At 36.3% G+C, this 17,693-nt stretch overlaps 1 protein-coding gene across 4 annotated transcripts; it reads right to left on the bottom strand.

The window, feature by feature from the left end:
• Positions 1–3: 3 nt before the first annotated feature.
• On the bottom strand, positions 4–17,595 carry LOC106131323 (THO complex subunit 2). 4 transcript variants are annotated; one of them, XM_060944835.1, is made up of 30 exons: positions 17,446–17,595; positions 16,154–16,319; positions 15,786–16,027; positions 15,554–15,687; positions 15,208–15,464; positions 14,975–15,124; positions 14,335–14,504; positions 14,072–14,237; positions 13,821–13,990; positions 13,522–13,720; positions 13,098–13,345; positions 12,878–12,995; positions 12,538–12,670; positions 11,898–12,058; positions 11,012–11,268; positions 10,682–10,841; positions 9,912–10,160; positions 9,291–9,511; positions 8,793–8,961; positions 8,438–8,551; positions 7,682–7,769; positions 7,315–7,399; positions 7,126–7,195; positions 6,802–6,871; positions 6,214–6,254; positions 1,733–1,834; positions 1,555–1,612; positions 1,160–1,230; positions 862–911; positions 4–162 (listed from the first exon to the last, which is right to left on the bottom strand). In XM_060944835.1, exons 1-30 carry the CDS (start codon positions 17,511–17,513, stop codon positions 129–131), a joined length of 4,221 nt encoding a protein of 1,406 aa, XP_060800818.1. In that variant the 5' UTR covers positions 17,514–17,595; the 3' UTR covers positions 4–128. The 4 variants fall into 4 exon arrangements, 2 of the variants coding, with proteins under 2 accessions (XP_060800818.1, XP_013185845.1); XM_013330391.2 differs by having other exon boundaries at positions 1,733–1,831; XR_009656928.1 differs by lacking the exons at positions 4–162; positions 862–911; positions 1,160–1,230 and having other exon boundaries at positions 1,572–1,612; positions 1,733–1,831; positions 5,406–6,254.
• Between the last annotated feature and the right edge of the window lie 98 nt (positions 17,596–17,693).

Below are 17,693 nucleotides of genomic sequence, written 5' to 3'. Positions count from 1 at the left end.
AACTTATCACAAGGATTTATTTCATTACACAGTATACTTATTATATATTCTTGAAAGTTACATCCATAATGCATTAATACATTAGTGTATGACTTCGAATCTCCCATGCATGTTCTGCTTGTTCCCGTTCATCTTCTCATTTTTGATTCATTCGACCGCCTAGTGCTATATAGTTAAGGAATAACACAACAAATAATAAATTGAATTTAGATACAGTGTAATAATCAATCAAATTTGCGTTGTAATAAAAGTTCATAGTTTTAATAAACTAGCTGATGCATGCGACTTCGTATGCGTAGAGTAAACCATGGTACTTTATCAGTTGTTTCACGTATCAAAATAATTTGTACCCTTTTTTCACTCAGGTTTAAAAATATAAGCCATGGTACACCCAGGTAAACTAACGGGGTGTACCACGGTTTGGGGCAGCTTTCAGCTATCACGGTTTATGAGATTACAGCCTAGTGATAGACAGACGGACAGACAGCGAAGTCTTAGTTATAGAGCTTTTTATTTTACCTTTTAGATACATACAAAACCCTAAAAGACATTTCAAACAATTTAAATGCATTAAACAGTGATGCAATCGTTATATGTATTGTGTTTATAGAAAGTTATGTTTGTATTGTGTATATAGGAAGATAAATGTTATTATAAAATTTGAAGATTTTATGACTTATAATTTTAGATTTTCCCGAAACATAAAACATTTACGTAAAACGTAACTGCAGTGCGACAAGCTGTCAACAACAAATAAACGAATGCATACGGTATAAAAAATCTTAAAAGTTGACCTTTTTACGAAATAAAATTCCAATAAATTATTTATACCTACTAAATATAAAATATTAAAAAGGATATTGTTTGTCTCGTGGTTCCTCGTGCGATCGATCACGGAAGGGCGATTTTTCCTAAAAAAAAAAACAATAAAATATACGTCATAATAAAGTAGATGTTATAGCAAAAGATCAGGTTTAGAGTAACCGGAACCGACGAGCTTGTAAGAAGCTTGTTTAAAGAGTTATAAATGTGGATGAAGCGAAAGAAGTATGCAGAGATCGTGGCAAGTCTATACATATGTATCTCTACGATTTTAAACCAATAGAAAACCATTAGTTCCCAGACTAATTGAAACAAAAAGTAATCAAAACTGTCTTACTCTTTTATGATATTTCTCGTAATGATGATCGTCTTGTGATCCGTTTTGATGGCTGTTCATTTTTATAATGGCTGTAAGAGAAAAAAAATCTTCAATTAAAAGTTTTTACGTATTTCCCTAATGGCTTGTTTGATTTTAAAATACATATGTATTTAATATTAAAGAAAACCTAGCTTTTGTGCAGGGCTTTGCTCCTGTGGAGATTTTCAGAAAAAAAGTAGCCTTTATTATTAATGAAAATCAGTTCAGTAGATTTTAAGGTTAGTCATTATTATATACATAAAAAAAAACAAATCTTTTCCCTTTATTATTAGTGTGGATTAGCTTACGCCCGCGGCTCCCATCTCATATAGGTAATGTTGTACAGCTTAATATACTATAACATCTTTTTTTACCTTTCTGTTCATCGCGTCGTCGTTTTTGTTCCAGCAATAAAGATTCTTCAGCCCTGTCCTAGAACGATACAGTAAAAAATCTAGTTAGGTATTCACAAAAATACTTTAAAAACGTAATCTGAAAGCGGTATTCGGTGCAATACTAAGATTACTGTTAACACAAATAAGGCAAACTTACCCTTTTGCGGCTCATCTTACGCTCTTTACGTTCGTCACCTCTAACTTTAGCTTTCCGCTTCTCTTTCTCAGGCGAACGTTCCTCTATTTCTTTGCTTGCCTGCTTGTTAAAAAATACAAGTTAGTTTATCGTTATAAATTTAAAGAGTGATAATATATACATATTGAAAATTCAAAAGTATATGTTAAAAATTCTATAGCAATGAACTACAGAACCAAAAGGCACAAAGGACTAATATAACTATACTTTTATTTACATCAGTGTTCGTTTTCTTTGCAACTCTTTGTGGTTCTTTTCTCCTTGGTGTGTAGATGTCACTTCTAAAATTTTATATTGTCGCAATGTACTGCGATTTTTATAACCTGATTGATGGTCATGGATGACTGGTTCGATGACATGTTGTCTTCTTTGGAGGAAAAATAAATGTTGATTAACTTTATGGGTCTGCTTTCATGATTTTCAGCTTTCACCTTTTTCTTTTGTTGTTCCTTGATGTGCAGCTTCCAGTTTGAAGGTCTTCTGTTGTTTTTATTAATAAGTAATTTCCAAATTTGTGTCTTGTGTGATCTCAAGAAAGCAAGTTATAATTCCGTGGCGCGCGGGAAGATCTTGACAACTAGACCTACATGTTTTTTTTTTTATTGGTCCAAACGCTTTCTAAGCCTATTATTCACCTTGTCAAAAAAAAACAGCCAGATTGGTAGAATAATTGCGGAGATATTTCATTTGGTAGTATGTGGATAACTCGATAATTAGGGTTTTTTTCTTGACAAGACTATATATCAATTTTCGAATTCTCATAACTTTTGTGAAAATTATTACAAGTTGTTTTATCAACTTACGATCTAAAAACAAATGAGGTTCCTAATCTGATATGTGAATTTGTTCCTTTAGAAATTGTACCTCCTTCCCCGATGTAAAGTGATAAAACGAATTAATCGGTTATACTCGATTTATATCATACGTACGTTACTTAATATTTTGATTAATACATTTAAAATTTATTTATTGTTTTACATAGTAAATTGATATATTCAGATAATTAGTTAATCTTACGCAAGTATAATTGTTTTCTAGTTTGGTAGGTACATAACTTTGATCAATCTCACAATATTTTTATATTTTAATAAATATTGACTTTCGTATTAGCTGTTGTCCAAAGCTTCGCCTGCGTAAAAAGTAACTCACATCAGGCTCCATCGAATACAATATACAATAAAAAAGTTTTTACATTTGTAAGCATTTTGTCACTAGCTTTTATTTTTAAGGAATATAAAAAAAGGAAAGATTTGGTTAAGAAAGGTGTGATTAGAAAGAAAGAAGAGTATAAAGAGGAATTTGATAAAAGGCTATCAGAAGACTTTCAGTCAAATTTGAAAGTATTCTGGAAATCCGTAAGGTCAGCCGTCAGAGAGCTGACTAGGATCCGATGCCAGGATGGTAGCGTTGTGAAAGAAGAATGTGTGCTAAAGATATAGAAGGAATATTTTAAAAGTTTATTTGAAAAAAAAAGGAAGGACATAATAACGATTTCTGCTATAGCGAAGAAAAAGAGAATGAGATGAAAGGCCAAATTGAAATTTTCGAAATTGTGGAAGCACTTAAGAGTATGAAAGCGGGTAAGGCTGCTGGGTATGATAGAGTGTCGGTCGAGATGCTAAAAGCAGGAAAAGGCGTAGTAGCTAGTCAGTTGTACTGCCTTTTCAATTTGTGTTGGAGAAGCGGCCGAGTACCAAAAGATTGGTGTAAGGCTGTTATCGTACCACTTTACAAAAGAAAAGGGTCACAACTGGACTGCAAAAATTATCGTGGTATAGGTAAGCCTGCTTAGCGTCGTCGGCAAATTGTATGCTAAGGTATTGATTAATAGAGTCAGGAATGAAACTGATGATAAAATATGGGATGCTCAAGCGGGATTTTGAACGGGAATGGGATGTACTGATCAGGTCTTTTCTTTGCGGTGCATAGCCGAAAAGTTTTTGGCCAAGAGTCAAAAAGTCTATTGCACATTCGTAGATCTGGAAATGGCCTATGACAGAGTTGTGAGGAATGAATTGTGGTCAGCACTTTCTATGCATGGGGTGAGCAGTCTCTCAATACGAGCACTGAAATCCTTATATGAGGATTCGAGTGCTTGTTTTAGGATAAACGGAACGCACACTGAGTGGTTTTAGATTGAGAAAGGCGTTAGGCAAGGATGTGTTGCGTCACCGTGGCTGTTCCACCTATTTATGGATAGTTGTTTGACAGATTTGAAAGAGTCTGAAAGTGGATTAAGGATGAATGAGTTACTCGTCAAATGTCTGCTCTATGCCGACGATCAGGTAATACTGGCGTCATCAGCAGAAGAGTTAGTGGAGATGGTTTACCATCTAACTACCACCACTGTATGCATGAAGCTTTAAAGGAGAAAGGAATGAAAGTGAACGTACGTAAAACTAAAACACTGGTTTTTGAAATGGAGAAAGAAATGACAGCATATAATATTTTGATTGGAGGAGAAAAAGTTGAGCAAGTGAAAGAGTTTGTATATCTAGGATCAAAGTTTACATCAGATGGCAAGTGTGATAGTGATATTGAAAGGAGAGTGAACACGGGGAACATGGTAAATGGAGCTTTGCATGCCTTTCTGAGCAGTCAGAAACTATCCAAAAAGGCTCGACTGGCTGTGCATGGCGTGTTGGTCCCGACATTGATGTATGGGAGTGAAAGTTGGGTATGGCAAAAGAAGCACGAAAGCAGAATAAATGCAGTGGAAATGAGAGCGTTAAGGAGTATGATGGATGTGAAATTGAGTGACCGGATAAGGAACAGCGTGATAAGGGAATGTTGTGATGTGAAAGAAGATGTAGTTCGGTCATGTGGAGAGGATGAATGAAAGCAGGTTGACTAAGCAGATATACAAGGAGAGCGTGGAGGGAAAGGTCGGAGTGGGAAGACGAACGTATCTTGATCAAATTAAGGACGTCCTGGTCAGGTCAAAAGTATCCAAAACCGCCGAGCTTGCATGAAGAGAGTTATGAATGTGGATGAAGCGATGGAAGTATGCGGAGATCGTGGCAATTGGAAAGAGGTAGTCTATGCCTACCCCTCCGGGAAAGAGGCGTGATTTTATGTATGTACATATGTAGTAATAGAAATATGATGATAGTAATAGAAAATAATGTTCTGGGGGTACATTTTTAATAATGGCGGCCCAGTTTTTGCAAGCAAGTCAAGGTCGCAAAGTATGCAGATGAAGTTGCTGCCCATCCACCAAGGATTTTAATAACAGTTTTGGTTTAAAATTGTTGTTTACTACAAAAAGACGAAATATAATAGGTGAAAAACTTGATAACTCATCTTTACATTCTGGAAAATATATTGATAAATGGATTAGTCACTTGATAAGTCGTCGGTACGCATATTGACATGTCGATTATTTCAAAAACTAAGAAAAATTATGCAAATTACTGTACGTTATTCGAATCATCGTAAAAAGTTTACCTTAGATAAAGTATAAGTTATAAATGTAACAAACAAATGCATTTTCCAGAGGAAGCCAAAGTTTAAAATGGCCGCCCTGTAAAATTGCTTTTTTCAACATGTCAAATTCTTCCCGCGGGGCACGGAATTAATCCCTTGGTCCTTTTGGCTCATTTTGTTATATTTTCATATAAAAAGTAAACCTTACCAGTTTGCTATTGGACTGGGCTGAATGGACTTACGACACACGACACGCTTCATTTGATAATTGTATAAAATTTTGTTAATTAGTAAATTTTCAGTCTTCAAGTTCTTGCATGATGATTTCTCCAAAATTTTCTATCTCGATGTGGTGGTAGATATTAGATGATGAAAATTTTTACAGTTGCTTTATTCTTCATTTTTATTTATAATTAATCTTCAATTTGTTAATTTTTCAATCTTAGATCCTTTAGCAGTAGACACCTTCATTTCGATTTTCTTACATCTTATTGTCATCTTTCAAGTTTCTGGACATTAACAATTTTAATATTTTTGTTATAAACATTATGTTGATTATAAGGAAGATTTATTTGTTTTAATATATAAAATTACACTGATCTTTATTTTATGTTAGGTTCATTCGCTTTGCTATTGTCCTTCTGGTTTTTATTCATGATTCCAGATGTAGGTAATAATCCATTTAAAAAAGGGTCTCTATTTGGTGTTGATTTTGCGATTGTTAATTTATCTTTATATCTTATGCTTCATACTCCGCAGTTATCTTCATTGCTTCTTGAATTAAATATATTTCATTTTACCAGTGGTGAAGATTAAGTCTTATTTGAAGGCTTGACAGTAGTTTGGGTTTATGTACACTTTTTCTTGATTTAATTATTTATATTAGCACTGTTAACAGTTCATAGTCCATGTTCACATGTCGGCGGTGGTGTCCGCTGGGCGCGGTGTCGCGTCCAGCCCAATCCTCAGTCCGGCGCTAGCGCGATGCAAGGTCGGTTTATCACAACGATACTCACCTTGCCATTGCCGGCGGCTTCTACTTTACGCCGCTTCACGTCTGTAAAAATATAAATATCGCGTTATAAATGACCAAAGTGTTATGTTGTCAAATTTAGTGTGAATCACATCACACTTTGTTGTTATAAATAAATAGCTGTGCCCGCAACTTCGTCCGCGTGTAATATTTATTTTGGGCATCATTGAAGCCCTCAAGGATGAATAATTTTCCGTTTTTTTGTTATTTCTTTGCTCCTTATATTTGCAGCGTGATGTTATATAACCTAAAACCTTCCTCGATAAATGGTCTATTCAACGCAAAAATATTTTTAAATATAAGGATTGGAGTTTACGATTATCTATTACATAAATTGCCTATTTATGTTATTACATAAACATGAAAAATTCCAAAGCGGAAGCGGAATAACTTTCCACGGGTAATTCCATGGTCCCTCACGCCAATAACAACGCAGTCAACGCCACAAGACAAAAAATTAAGAGACATTTTTTACATCGCCACTGAGAAGTCCAGAGAACATAATAGAGGTCTGAAGAATAAACAATGTTTACTGCTGCTTTATATAGTTAAAAAATATTCAAACAATTACCTCGTTCAATGTCATCGGGGGGATGACGATGGTCATGTGGTGGGGATACCGCTTCCAAATAACGCTCCTCCTATAAATTAATAAAATATTCAACACAGGTAGAATTTAATGTTTACCTTTCTCAGTAAATCGTCTTTCCAAAATTTCTAACAGAAACAAAATTCGTCCTTAACTTTCTCAGATAAGCATACATACAGACGAGAAACTAGGGGGACTTTATAATATGTGGTAATGAAAAGGTACATATTTCAAGTGTTTGTACAGAGTATGTAGGTACATAGCTAGAGTAAATATGAATATTCAACGGAACATTTATAAACTAACCCTGTGCGATCGTTCTCTTGGAGATTTCTCTTTGTTCCTGATTTCCTCCTTTGCTCTTTCTTTGAGCGATCTGTAAACGAAATGTGGGTTTAGTAAACATAAATCGATGTAGCTTATCAGGAGCTTCACTCAGTAGGTCTTTCTCAAATATAAGTACTAACTTACACAAATATAAGTAAAATAACTTACGTTTTCGAATCTCTTTTGGACTCTTTTTCTCGATCCGACTCATCACGACGTCTGTCGCTGTTCCGTGAGTCTCGTTTGTCGTTATCTAAATAAACATTTACTGTTTTAATATTCACGATAAAATTTGATTAAAAGAAAACGAGTGGCTGAATTTTATCAAATAAACCTGTCTCGGCAGAGATTTGTACCAGCAACTAATAGCTACTTCGTTGCCTGAATGTGCAGGTATTTTCACGATGTTTTTCTTCCCTCTAAGAGCACCAATAATAAGAGTATTTAAAGTAATGTACTAAAACTCTGACGTGGTAATAGAGGTGAATTGGAGTAAGTCGATATGGTATTGATTAAACTAGTGCATGCGACTGACCGGGCGGCGTGGGCGGGCTGCGCGCCGCGTCCTCGCGCTTGGCGGGCTCCTCGCGCGCCGCGCCCGCCGCCTTGTGCTTGTCGCCCACCTGTAACCACTCACACGTCAGTGTCCCCTCGAACTACCGATATCAATACACGTGTAAATGCAAATGAAACGAAAGTATGCAGGCACCGCGAGTGGAAACGAATAGTTTCTGCTCCGGCAAAGAGGTGACATTTTATTTTACAAGGAGAAGGCTTTTAAACTTGCGATTACTTTTAGGCCATGTGCCGGTAACCTGTCACTATCTTAATCAAGACCATTAAAATGAAAAGCTTTTTTATAAAAATAAAAATCAATAGAAGGGCTCCGTTAACTATAGTTGCATATGACACATCCACAGAAGAAAAATTGAGTTGCCCTATTTTAAACAGAAAACAAATGTTATTGTAATTACATCTTTATTCTTTCTTAATTCTCATACTGCTGTCATTCATGTCTGTCCCTCAGTCCAGCCTTACAAATACTTTTCAAATATGCATTTCAGTTTTGTACATCTAAACAATAAATGACAAATTACACAGATTGAGTTAGGCTCAAAGTGTGTTCGGGACTTGTGTTACGAGATACTAACTCAACGATACTATATTTTATAATAAATACTTATCTCGTTGACAAACATCCAAGACCCAGGCCAATCAGAAAAAAAATAAAGGCAACTACTTTAAAAATGTAACACATTGTAAAACAAAAATAAAAAAGCTATATATTTACCTGATGGAAGTCACTCTCCCTCATCATGTTAGGAACCTTGTTGCGCAGCTGACCGCTGTAGCCAGTCGCTAGGACGTACAAATCCTGACGCTGTGTCTTCTCTTCTTCTTTTACCTAAGAAAAAATATTAAAATCTACTTTAGATGGCATAAACGAAAGAAGTAGTATCGTAAGTATATTTCGAAAACAACCAAAGACTATATTCTACAATTTTTTATCGTATGATTTGAAATAGTAAAAACAAAATGTTCTCAAATAAGAACAGCTTATAATAATGACTTCATAATATATGTCACCGGTTACGTGAAAAGTACATTTAAAATTAACTTTTAAAATAAGACTAAGATCTCGTTACCTTATCAACTTTCCTTTCAATGATTTGCCCCAGTTTCTCGAGCACCGGGAAGTGTGGGAGCACACGTATGAGTACAATCAAAGCGTTGCGGATCTGAACGTAGTCCCGCGAGTCCAGGCACACCACCATCGCTTTGGTGATCTTGTAGTGCCACTTATGGCAAACATGTCTGAAAAGATTTAAAAATTATGATTCTCTTTAGAAAATCTTATTTACATACATACATACATAAAACCACGCCTCTTTGCCGGAGGGGTAGGTAGAGACTACCTCTTTCCACTTGCCACGATCTCTGCATACTTCCTTTGCTTCATCCACATTTAAATTTTATTTCTTTATAGAAAATGATCCATTGTTGGGATTATCTGTTTTTTTATTTTTCTGATTTATGTATGTGGCCAACACTGTTCAGACCACTCAGTGGCATCTGACATCTGTTACGAGTGCTATCTCGTGATGACAGCAGGAACTAAGCGGATGAGTAATATCAGTAGGTACCTGTAGTTCTCGTAGCCGACGTGGTCGTTGGCCTCGGTGAACTGGTTGGAGACGCGGTACTTGGTGACGAAGCCGGGGTAGTGCGCGCACTCGCGCTGGAAGGCGGCGCGGTCGGCGTGCCAGCGCATGGCGGTGCGCAGCACGCGGCGCAGGAACGTGCCGTAGCGCGCCGCCTCGCCCTCCGTGCACGACATCACCGAGTACGTGATGTCGCAGAACAGCTGCCGGTAACACAAATATGTAGCGCAACTTAGTTCACTCTTTCAACAACTTCCTTCTGATGTGCGTCCCTCCTCCAATTTCGGTGTGACTACATTCACAAGAAAACTGGAGCCCGATTATGACAAAAAGATGCGAGTGCAAATTCCATGGAGGAACTATGAAATGAATGGTAATCGAGGCCCCTCTACACGTTATATCACAGTTCTAATACTAACTCTGGAGCTGGACCCAGCTTAGAGAGATGCCAGTTGACTAGAAGACATCCCTTCATCGGATAAGTCCGCCTTGCAAGTTATTTATTTCTTTTACAACTATGAGCTATTTCTTGTAACTGTATTAATTTTTGTGCAATAAAGATATTACAAATAAAGGATATCCATTGATTGGGAGACTACTCACCCGGTCATAACACAGGAGTGTGGAAAAGTTAGGCGTCTTGAGCGAGTGCACGGTGTGCACGAACTCTGCACAGTAGAGCGCGTCGACAGGCGTGAAGACGCACCGCGGGAACAAACAGAGCTGCATGAGGCGGGTCACGGTCTCGTTCTTGGCAGACTTAGCGGCACGCGCCGGAAACCAGCCGGCACATTCGCGCTGTAAACGTGCCGAAACACGCGCCACGTGCTCTTCTTGTCGACGACGCTCTTCCTATGTGAGAAAACATATATACTTATAATCACGTCTATGTGTCCGTGCTGGGTAGACAGAGCCAACCAGTCTTGAAAATACTGATAGGCCACATTCAGCTTTTTAGATTACTGATAGAATTGAGATCCATATAAAGTGACAGGTTGCTAGCCCGTCGCCTAAAAGAAGAATCCCAAGTTCATAAGCCTATCCCTTAGTCGTCTTTTATGACATCCTTGGGAATGAGATTTAGTGGTCCTATTCTTAGGCCGGAAACCACACGGCATGTGAGAAAATATTTCGTTTTAAATATTTTCTTATGCTTGAAAATCATCCTACCTTTATTTATCGCACTAGCTTAATGGGTGGGGTGAGGTACACCTTTTCCCTTGATCTGGGTGGAACATAAATTAAGGAGTTTGCCATAAGAAAGCATTTCATAAATCTGAATTGGTCATAAGTTTAATTTTTTCATTCTTATTATAAACCAATGTGTTTTTAACACAGGAAATTAATAAAATTTGCTAATATATTTTACTAACTTGTAACTTTTCAATGAGAGTGTTAAATCTCTCTTGTTCTTTCTTCCCTTTTGTCCCCTGCGACATATCTTTCCCGGCGTTGGCAGCAGCTATCTTCAAACGGTCGATCTCACGCTCATAGCTTTCCACTGGTACTCGAAGGTCGTACATTGATAATGACCTAAAATTTCAAAAGACCGTACAGTTTTTATTATTTTTTAATAATTTTACTATGAGCTGTTACATATATGTCTATCTCAGTCACTCAGTAGCAAGATTTCTTAGCAGTATTTCGCAAATATAAACACAGTCCTATTATACAAAAATACCTCATTTAAGAAATTAACTGACCAAAATGTAACATAAAATTCCGGTGAGATATCCTCCCAAACTCGTGCAGGCAACATCGGCGTGACAGATACCAGTATCGGCTCCAATGTTTCCTTCGACGCGGTTGTGTAACGCTCGATACTTTTCTCTAAAGAATCCGATTTGGGATCAGAACTCTTTCTTAAGACTTCAACTCGAGCCGCTATTTTTTGAGCCAACACGGGTCGGTGCAAAAAGAACGCTACGTCAGCGTCCACGTGATACTCTCGGAGAAGTTCCTGTAAAAAATAATGATGATTATTTATAAATGTTGATGATGTTCGAAGTATCCTTAATCATGTCTCTTTGAAGTAACTTGATATTACTTAATCTATATCTGAACAATATCATTTCCAAATAAATTCTCGGTGAAACCTTTTCGTGTAAGAACTCCATGGCGTATTGGTCAAAACGCCGTGTGGTTCCTTGCCTTAATAGAAAAAAGAATAGGACCACTCCATCTCTTTCCTGGATCTGGATGTCGTTAAAGGCGACTGAGGGATAGGCTTATAAATTTGGGATTCTTTTTTTAAGCGATGGGCTAGTAACCTGTCACTTTATATAAATCTAAATTCCATCTATAAGCCAAACAGCTGAACATGGCCTTTCAGTATTTTCAAGACTGTTGGCTCTGTCTACCCTGCAAGGGATATTATTATATGAGACGTTATTATATGTATGTATGTCAGTCCGCCATATAGGTGGTCTACGGTGAGACAAGAACTGACTTGAATTTTGTCTTTTCCATTCCGATATATCTGGTTGGTTAGCTATATAATTTGTTTAAAAAAAGATATTTTATGTGGTTTGGTAAACAATACTATCTACCAAATTTGTACAAAAGAAACTTTTAACAACATCACATTACCTGCAATGGAGGTAATCGAGCGGCATACTCGTCGGGAGCATGAGAGGACGCCAGGAATGTGCCCAGTTGGACTAACGCCTCCTGGCATTGGTCGGCCAGCCTGCCAACTACCTTCAGTTGCGACCCTGGCGGTTCGCCAATCACGGGTACTTCTTCTTCATCTAAAAATTATTAATTCATAATGTAAATTTGTATTTGGTGGATGAGCGAGGATGACATTAACTTAGGGCAGTAGATTATGGTCAGAAATTCAATGGAGGCAGAAATAAGTCGTGGAATCCAACTGGTGTTTAAATCCGAAAGTCTGCCTCAATCTCTTAAAAGAAGGTATACAACGAATGCATTCTTCCAGAGTAGGTAGTGGACGTAGTCACCACTTTGCTAAACATAAGTGGGCGGGGGCCGGCCCTCTGTGTAGATGTGGAGACGGTCAATGGAGCAAATCCGTCTGCAATGGCGACCAAGAGCTGGAAAGAGGAATACTGGCAGACTATTAACCCGCTGGTCCAACGACATTAAAAAACTATGCGGGGATAACATGGGCCAGAAAAACCTTTGATAGAGCTTTTAAGTTAAATACCCCATTATAAGTTATTTCGGGAAAGGCTTAATACCTGAAAATGAATGGCTCTATAATTACCTTTCCAAACACAGCAATGACGTTGTTGTGCAGATAATATACACAATGAAATGTCCAAATTATTTCCAACTATGGCTTCCTTTAATCGGGCTGATGATCTCCTCGTATTTCTTACTTGAGAGAAGTAGCCAGCCTATAAAAAAAGAATACATATGATCTATTTTGTTTGAGCCATAAGAACTAGAATTACTGTATTAAATGCTCCTCTGTATATTTTGTGTACATAAATAGATAAATAATTCAATTTAAGTAAGTAACCGACACCCTTGGCTTAAAAGACTAAAACTTTGATAACAATTGATATTTTGAGTAGTTAATTAAGAGACACTAAAAAGGTTACCTCTCCTTTCAATAGTTCTCCACCGGCCATAGCATCTAATTGTTCTGGTGTCATTTCTTCAGCAGCTTCAATGCCAGCCATTTTTTGGACAATTTCTTTTAAAATCAGTAAGTCATGACTGAAAAGTAAACATATTTATATGTATTATATTTTAAAACGCATACATAAAATATACCAATTTTATTATCTTTATTAGCTGAAAATTGCTGACAGTGCTTACCTGTGTTGGGCTTTCAGTCTGTTCGCTACGAACTGCAATAGCGCAGTGAGTTCAATGTTGTGCTTCTTGAAAGCGGCTCCAGCGAAGGCGGCCAGCGCCTGCAGCCACGGCGGGTGCGCGGCGCCCGCGGAGCGCCCGCGCCGCTGCAGCGCCTCCACCAGGCAGTAGCCCAGCACGTCCAGCGACAGCGACGTCAGGTACTTCAGGGACTCCACCACGGGCCCGATCAGGTTGTCGTATGTTTGGATCTGAAATTATTCATCAAACGTGAACAATATACGATCTGCAAAGTTGTGAACGTCAAAATCACGTCGTAGTGAAAATTATGGTAAAAGCAGATTCTGGGCCCCTCTCTAGAGATGAGGCCACAAACAGACTACATATTGCCAAGACGGTTTAAAAATTAAATTTAAATAACACTTACTTGAAGCAGCATATAGTCAAATAAGAAGGCTGGTGCAGCATGAGACAGTTTGCCGATGAGACGGCCTTGTGGCTTTATATTCTCTTTGGAAACACGTTTCATGATGTGCTTGATTCTTTGTAGAGCATTTCCACGCACGCGCATCAATGCGGGTATTTTTTCACCAGCTTCATTCTTCCATCGGGAATATAAACAGTATCTAAGAACATCGTATTTATTATTCAACAAATGATTTTTCCAAATAAGTGAAATAAACTCAATTACCTTTATGAAAAATGGGAAAACCATATATTTCTTACCTACACTGATATGGATATAACTTCAACAAAGTGTAAATTTCTTCAGCCATGCAGCAGTTACCTTCCATCAAAGTAAGGGATGGCAAAATGGCAGCATCAAGCACTGTGAGCGCTTCGTAATGCAATGGGTCATTTGGTTTTGAGCGGGCTGTTCGTAAAATACGAATAATCTATAACAAAATGAAAAAAAAGTTAACAAATTTTTCACATTAAATAACTAGGTAATATAGGTAATATCACAAAATACATACCTTATACATTAAAACAGGATCATGATGAAGAGCTGGACCTAACAGAATGAGGGCGGGAATAACGGTCTCTTTCATATCATCAAAGGTTTTGCATGCAGGTGGGGCTAAACTAGACTCCAATGGCGGTATTGGTTTGCCTATTATCTTTGGGGCTACTCGGCAATGTCTGTAAACAGGTAATAGTTAGTGTTAGAACACAATTTACTTAAATACCTTGTCAAACTAAAATTGATTTCGGTAATATGATGAAACTTAGCACTTACGTTCTGTATAATGGCTCAATGAGAGCATGCAACATATTGCACAATGCTATAGCAGGTCTTGCAAACATTGTGGTGACAGGTAAACGTGCAGACAGGGCTGCAAATTCCTTCCATGCTGTCACTTTGAGTAAAGCTTCACTCAGAACTAGTTTTTGATTGTTCCAATACTCCTACAAAATATTAACAGAATAACTGTAAATAACTGTAGGTGACAACAATATTCATTTTCCAGGGATGGATATAGAGCAAGAGAATCACATCACTCCTGCAAAAAGCAGTAAGTGTTGACATTATGTGATCTGTTAGTCTTTTGGCTGGGTGGGTAGACACAGGTGCAATTCTAAATTCTGTGGTGCCATACACATTAAAACTAAACATGCATTGTTACAGAGGACCAATTCAGTTACATATTGAGATAGCTGTGATTTTGCATTACTTGTCTACAAAGTGTCTCTTATGAAGAAAACTTGCTTACTATTAGAACATTGGAAAGGATTGTGACATACAAATCAGGTCAGAAATAAGCAGAACCTATGTACTTTTGTTTCTTGTGTTTCTGATTCCTACAAGTTTTCTGCGTACATGAATTGGTAAATAAATAAAAAATGAAATTCCTGTATTTATTGTAACTATTGTTCACCTGAGGATCAGCTTTTTCTTCAACAAATTCTGTGGGCCCATTGGCTTGTGGACCTTTGGTTGACACAATATTTAATTTCCGAATATAGTCTTGAGCAGCTTTAAATTCCTTATCTGCTTCTTTGGCCATCAAAAAATTATCTGGACGTAACTAAAAAATATTCCATGTAATAACGTTAATAACTAAAAGAAATAAAAATGAGTACATACACATTTCTCAAAAATTCTACATACCCAAGGAAATATGTCATCTAAAGATATGACTTGATGTTGTAAAAGCAAAGCTATCACAGTCATCAATGGTGGAGGTTCCTTACATGTATCCAAGACTTCCATGTTTCCCAACTTAAAGCCTAAAACTTCGGAAATAACTTGTGGATCTCCCATGTAATTTTTTATGAGAGTGATGAAAAGTTTATCTAGATGCGGTCTGGCTTCAAAGGACTCCAGGATAATATCTAATACTCTATTTGGATCTAAATTAAAGCACCCTGAAAAAAGCATTATTTTAATTCCATTACACAATATAATTAATAATTTTTAAATAAGTGTTTTTAATAAATTCAAACAAGATTCATACCAATCAAGGATTGTATAATTTCTAATAAAGTTTTTGATTCTATATCTTCACTTATTTCTTGATTTAACTCCACTATTAATTTTGCATATCCTTCACTCTCTTCCCGAAATAGATTAAACTTACGCTGTTTGTAGCTGAAAAATACAATTTGTTTATATATATAGCATTCAATCAAATTAATGATATGAAATTAATCTTTATCAAAACCATTTTAAATATGAAGTTTACTCACTATAGCTTAGTCTTGATTTTTATAAATTTGGTATAAAAATTTTTATTCTTCAGAGTTCCTACATCTTGTAATGTGTCAATTTCTAATCTTTCCTTCAAAAGCTTGTCAGACATAAATGATTCTAGTTCCCTAACAATATGGCAGAAATTTGAACGTTCATCACTTTGGATATCTGTGCAGGTCTCCGCATCAAGTACACATAAGACATCAAGGATTATGGATGGTATGTCAGCATGTAAAGACTGAAAATAATACAAAGAATTTTAATAAAACATAAAAACAAAATATGTTACTATGCATATTTCATTACACTCATACAATCAGTTGCTAAGCAAGTTTGACAAGTCATTATAGATAAATATACTTACAGAAATTTCTCTAAGGGTAGAGAGAACTACATCTTTCTTTAAATTGCCCCTCAACCCACAAAGGAGTAAGTCATAAACACTTTGCGATACACCAGAAAGTTTTCCAGATTTTGTAAATAAAGGACTTTTCTCTTCATCTTTTATAGATTGAGTCACATTTTTTATGCTAAAAATAAAATACAAAATTTTATTTAACTGTTGCAGTTAACCATCATTCTCTTACCTAACATATAGGAAAGGATAGGAGTTTTTTAAATAGGATTCTTGTATCTCAGCAGCAAGCATAACAGAGGCTGTAATTGTGATTACATATCTGGATGTGTAATCATGATCTATTTTGAACATCATAAGGAATCTTGTTGATGTTTTCCCTAATTATAAGAGCATGTACATTTATAAGATTATGAGTACATGGTGAAACAGGATTTAAAACTGTAATCCTTTACATTACACCTTTTTATTCAGGAATTCAACCATCTACAATCCAACTACAACATTTGTGGCTAATAGCCAATTCAATTGTGACCGAGTCAGTTATTACATTATAGGGTAAATAATAGAAATATGTATATTAAGATTTAATGTAAATATAGTACATCCCATTCTATATATAACAACCACAGGACACAAGCATTAACAGATAATGCATGAAACATTCAGTACCTATATAAAGCATCACTTAAATGCTTGGTATACTTTAAATCAGAAGTTTTGTAGCCAATGAAAGCCAAGCTGACAATGCAATAACATTTACAATTAGACAGATCAGCAGCTGATCATTGTGTTACAAGAGTAATATAGTGCTAAATTTAATGGCTCATTACTATCAATAATTAGTGTATATTTGATGATTTCAAAATTCGACAGGGGTATTATACTAAGTTTGCATTCGGGCAGTAGATTTTCTATGTACTTATATCAATTTAAAGAGGCAAAGTAAAAAATAAACAGATTAGTAGGAAGTTTATCTATCACGCTACACAGAAGGTAAAACATATTTGTTATGAATTCATACCCCACGTTTTAGTGTATTTTATTAGTTTTCTATATTCTTGAAGATTCATATTGGCTAGTGCTTATAAGGTAGGTACTGAAAATAGGAAGGTTATTTGGTAATCGGTCAATGAGTTAGTACTTATCAAATAAAGAGACATTGTGTTTAACTGATTAGGGTATAATGTAGTACAAATAACCATTGAAATTAGGTACACATTCATAGTTTCGACATGTGTTTTTCCAGTGTTTGTTTGTCGTATGAGCAGTCTCTTAAGGTACATAAGGTAGGTACTTACAATTGTTCTTTTCCTGATTTGTCCCAAGATTTACAATAATCAGAAACAAATCTTGCAAAAGATGCCATACTTTTGGTTTACAAACTATGCGAAATCAAACTTCAAGCAAGCGACGCAGCCATGACTATATATTTTAAACTTAAAAAAAAACCAGTTAGTGATGTCATTTAATTCGGAATATCTGAATTGGCTATGGCTGGGCTGGTCTGAGTCAGAATAGGAATTTATAGTCAATAACATAGGTACAG

The sequence above is a fragment of the Amyelois transitella genome, chromosome 6 (assembly GCF_032362555.1).
Source record: "Amyelois transitella isolate CPQ chromosome 6, ilAmyTran1.1, whole genome shotgun sequence".
Classification (NCBI taxonomy): domain Eukaryota; kingdom Metazoa; phylum Arthropoda; class Insecta; order Lepidoptera; family Pyralidae; genus Amyelois; species Amyelois transitella.
This window is presented reverse-complemented; position numbering and strand designations above follow the sequence as displayed.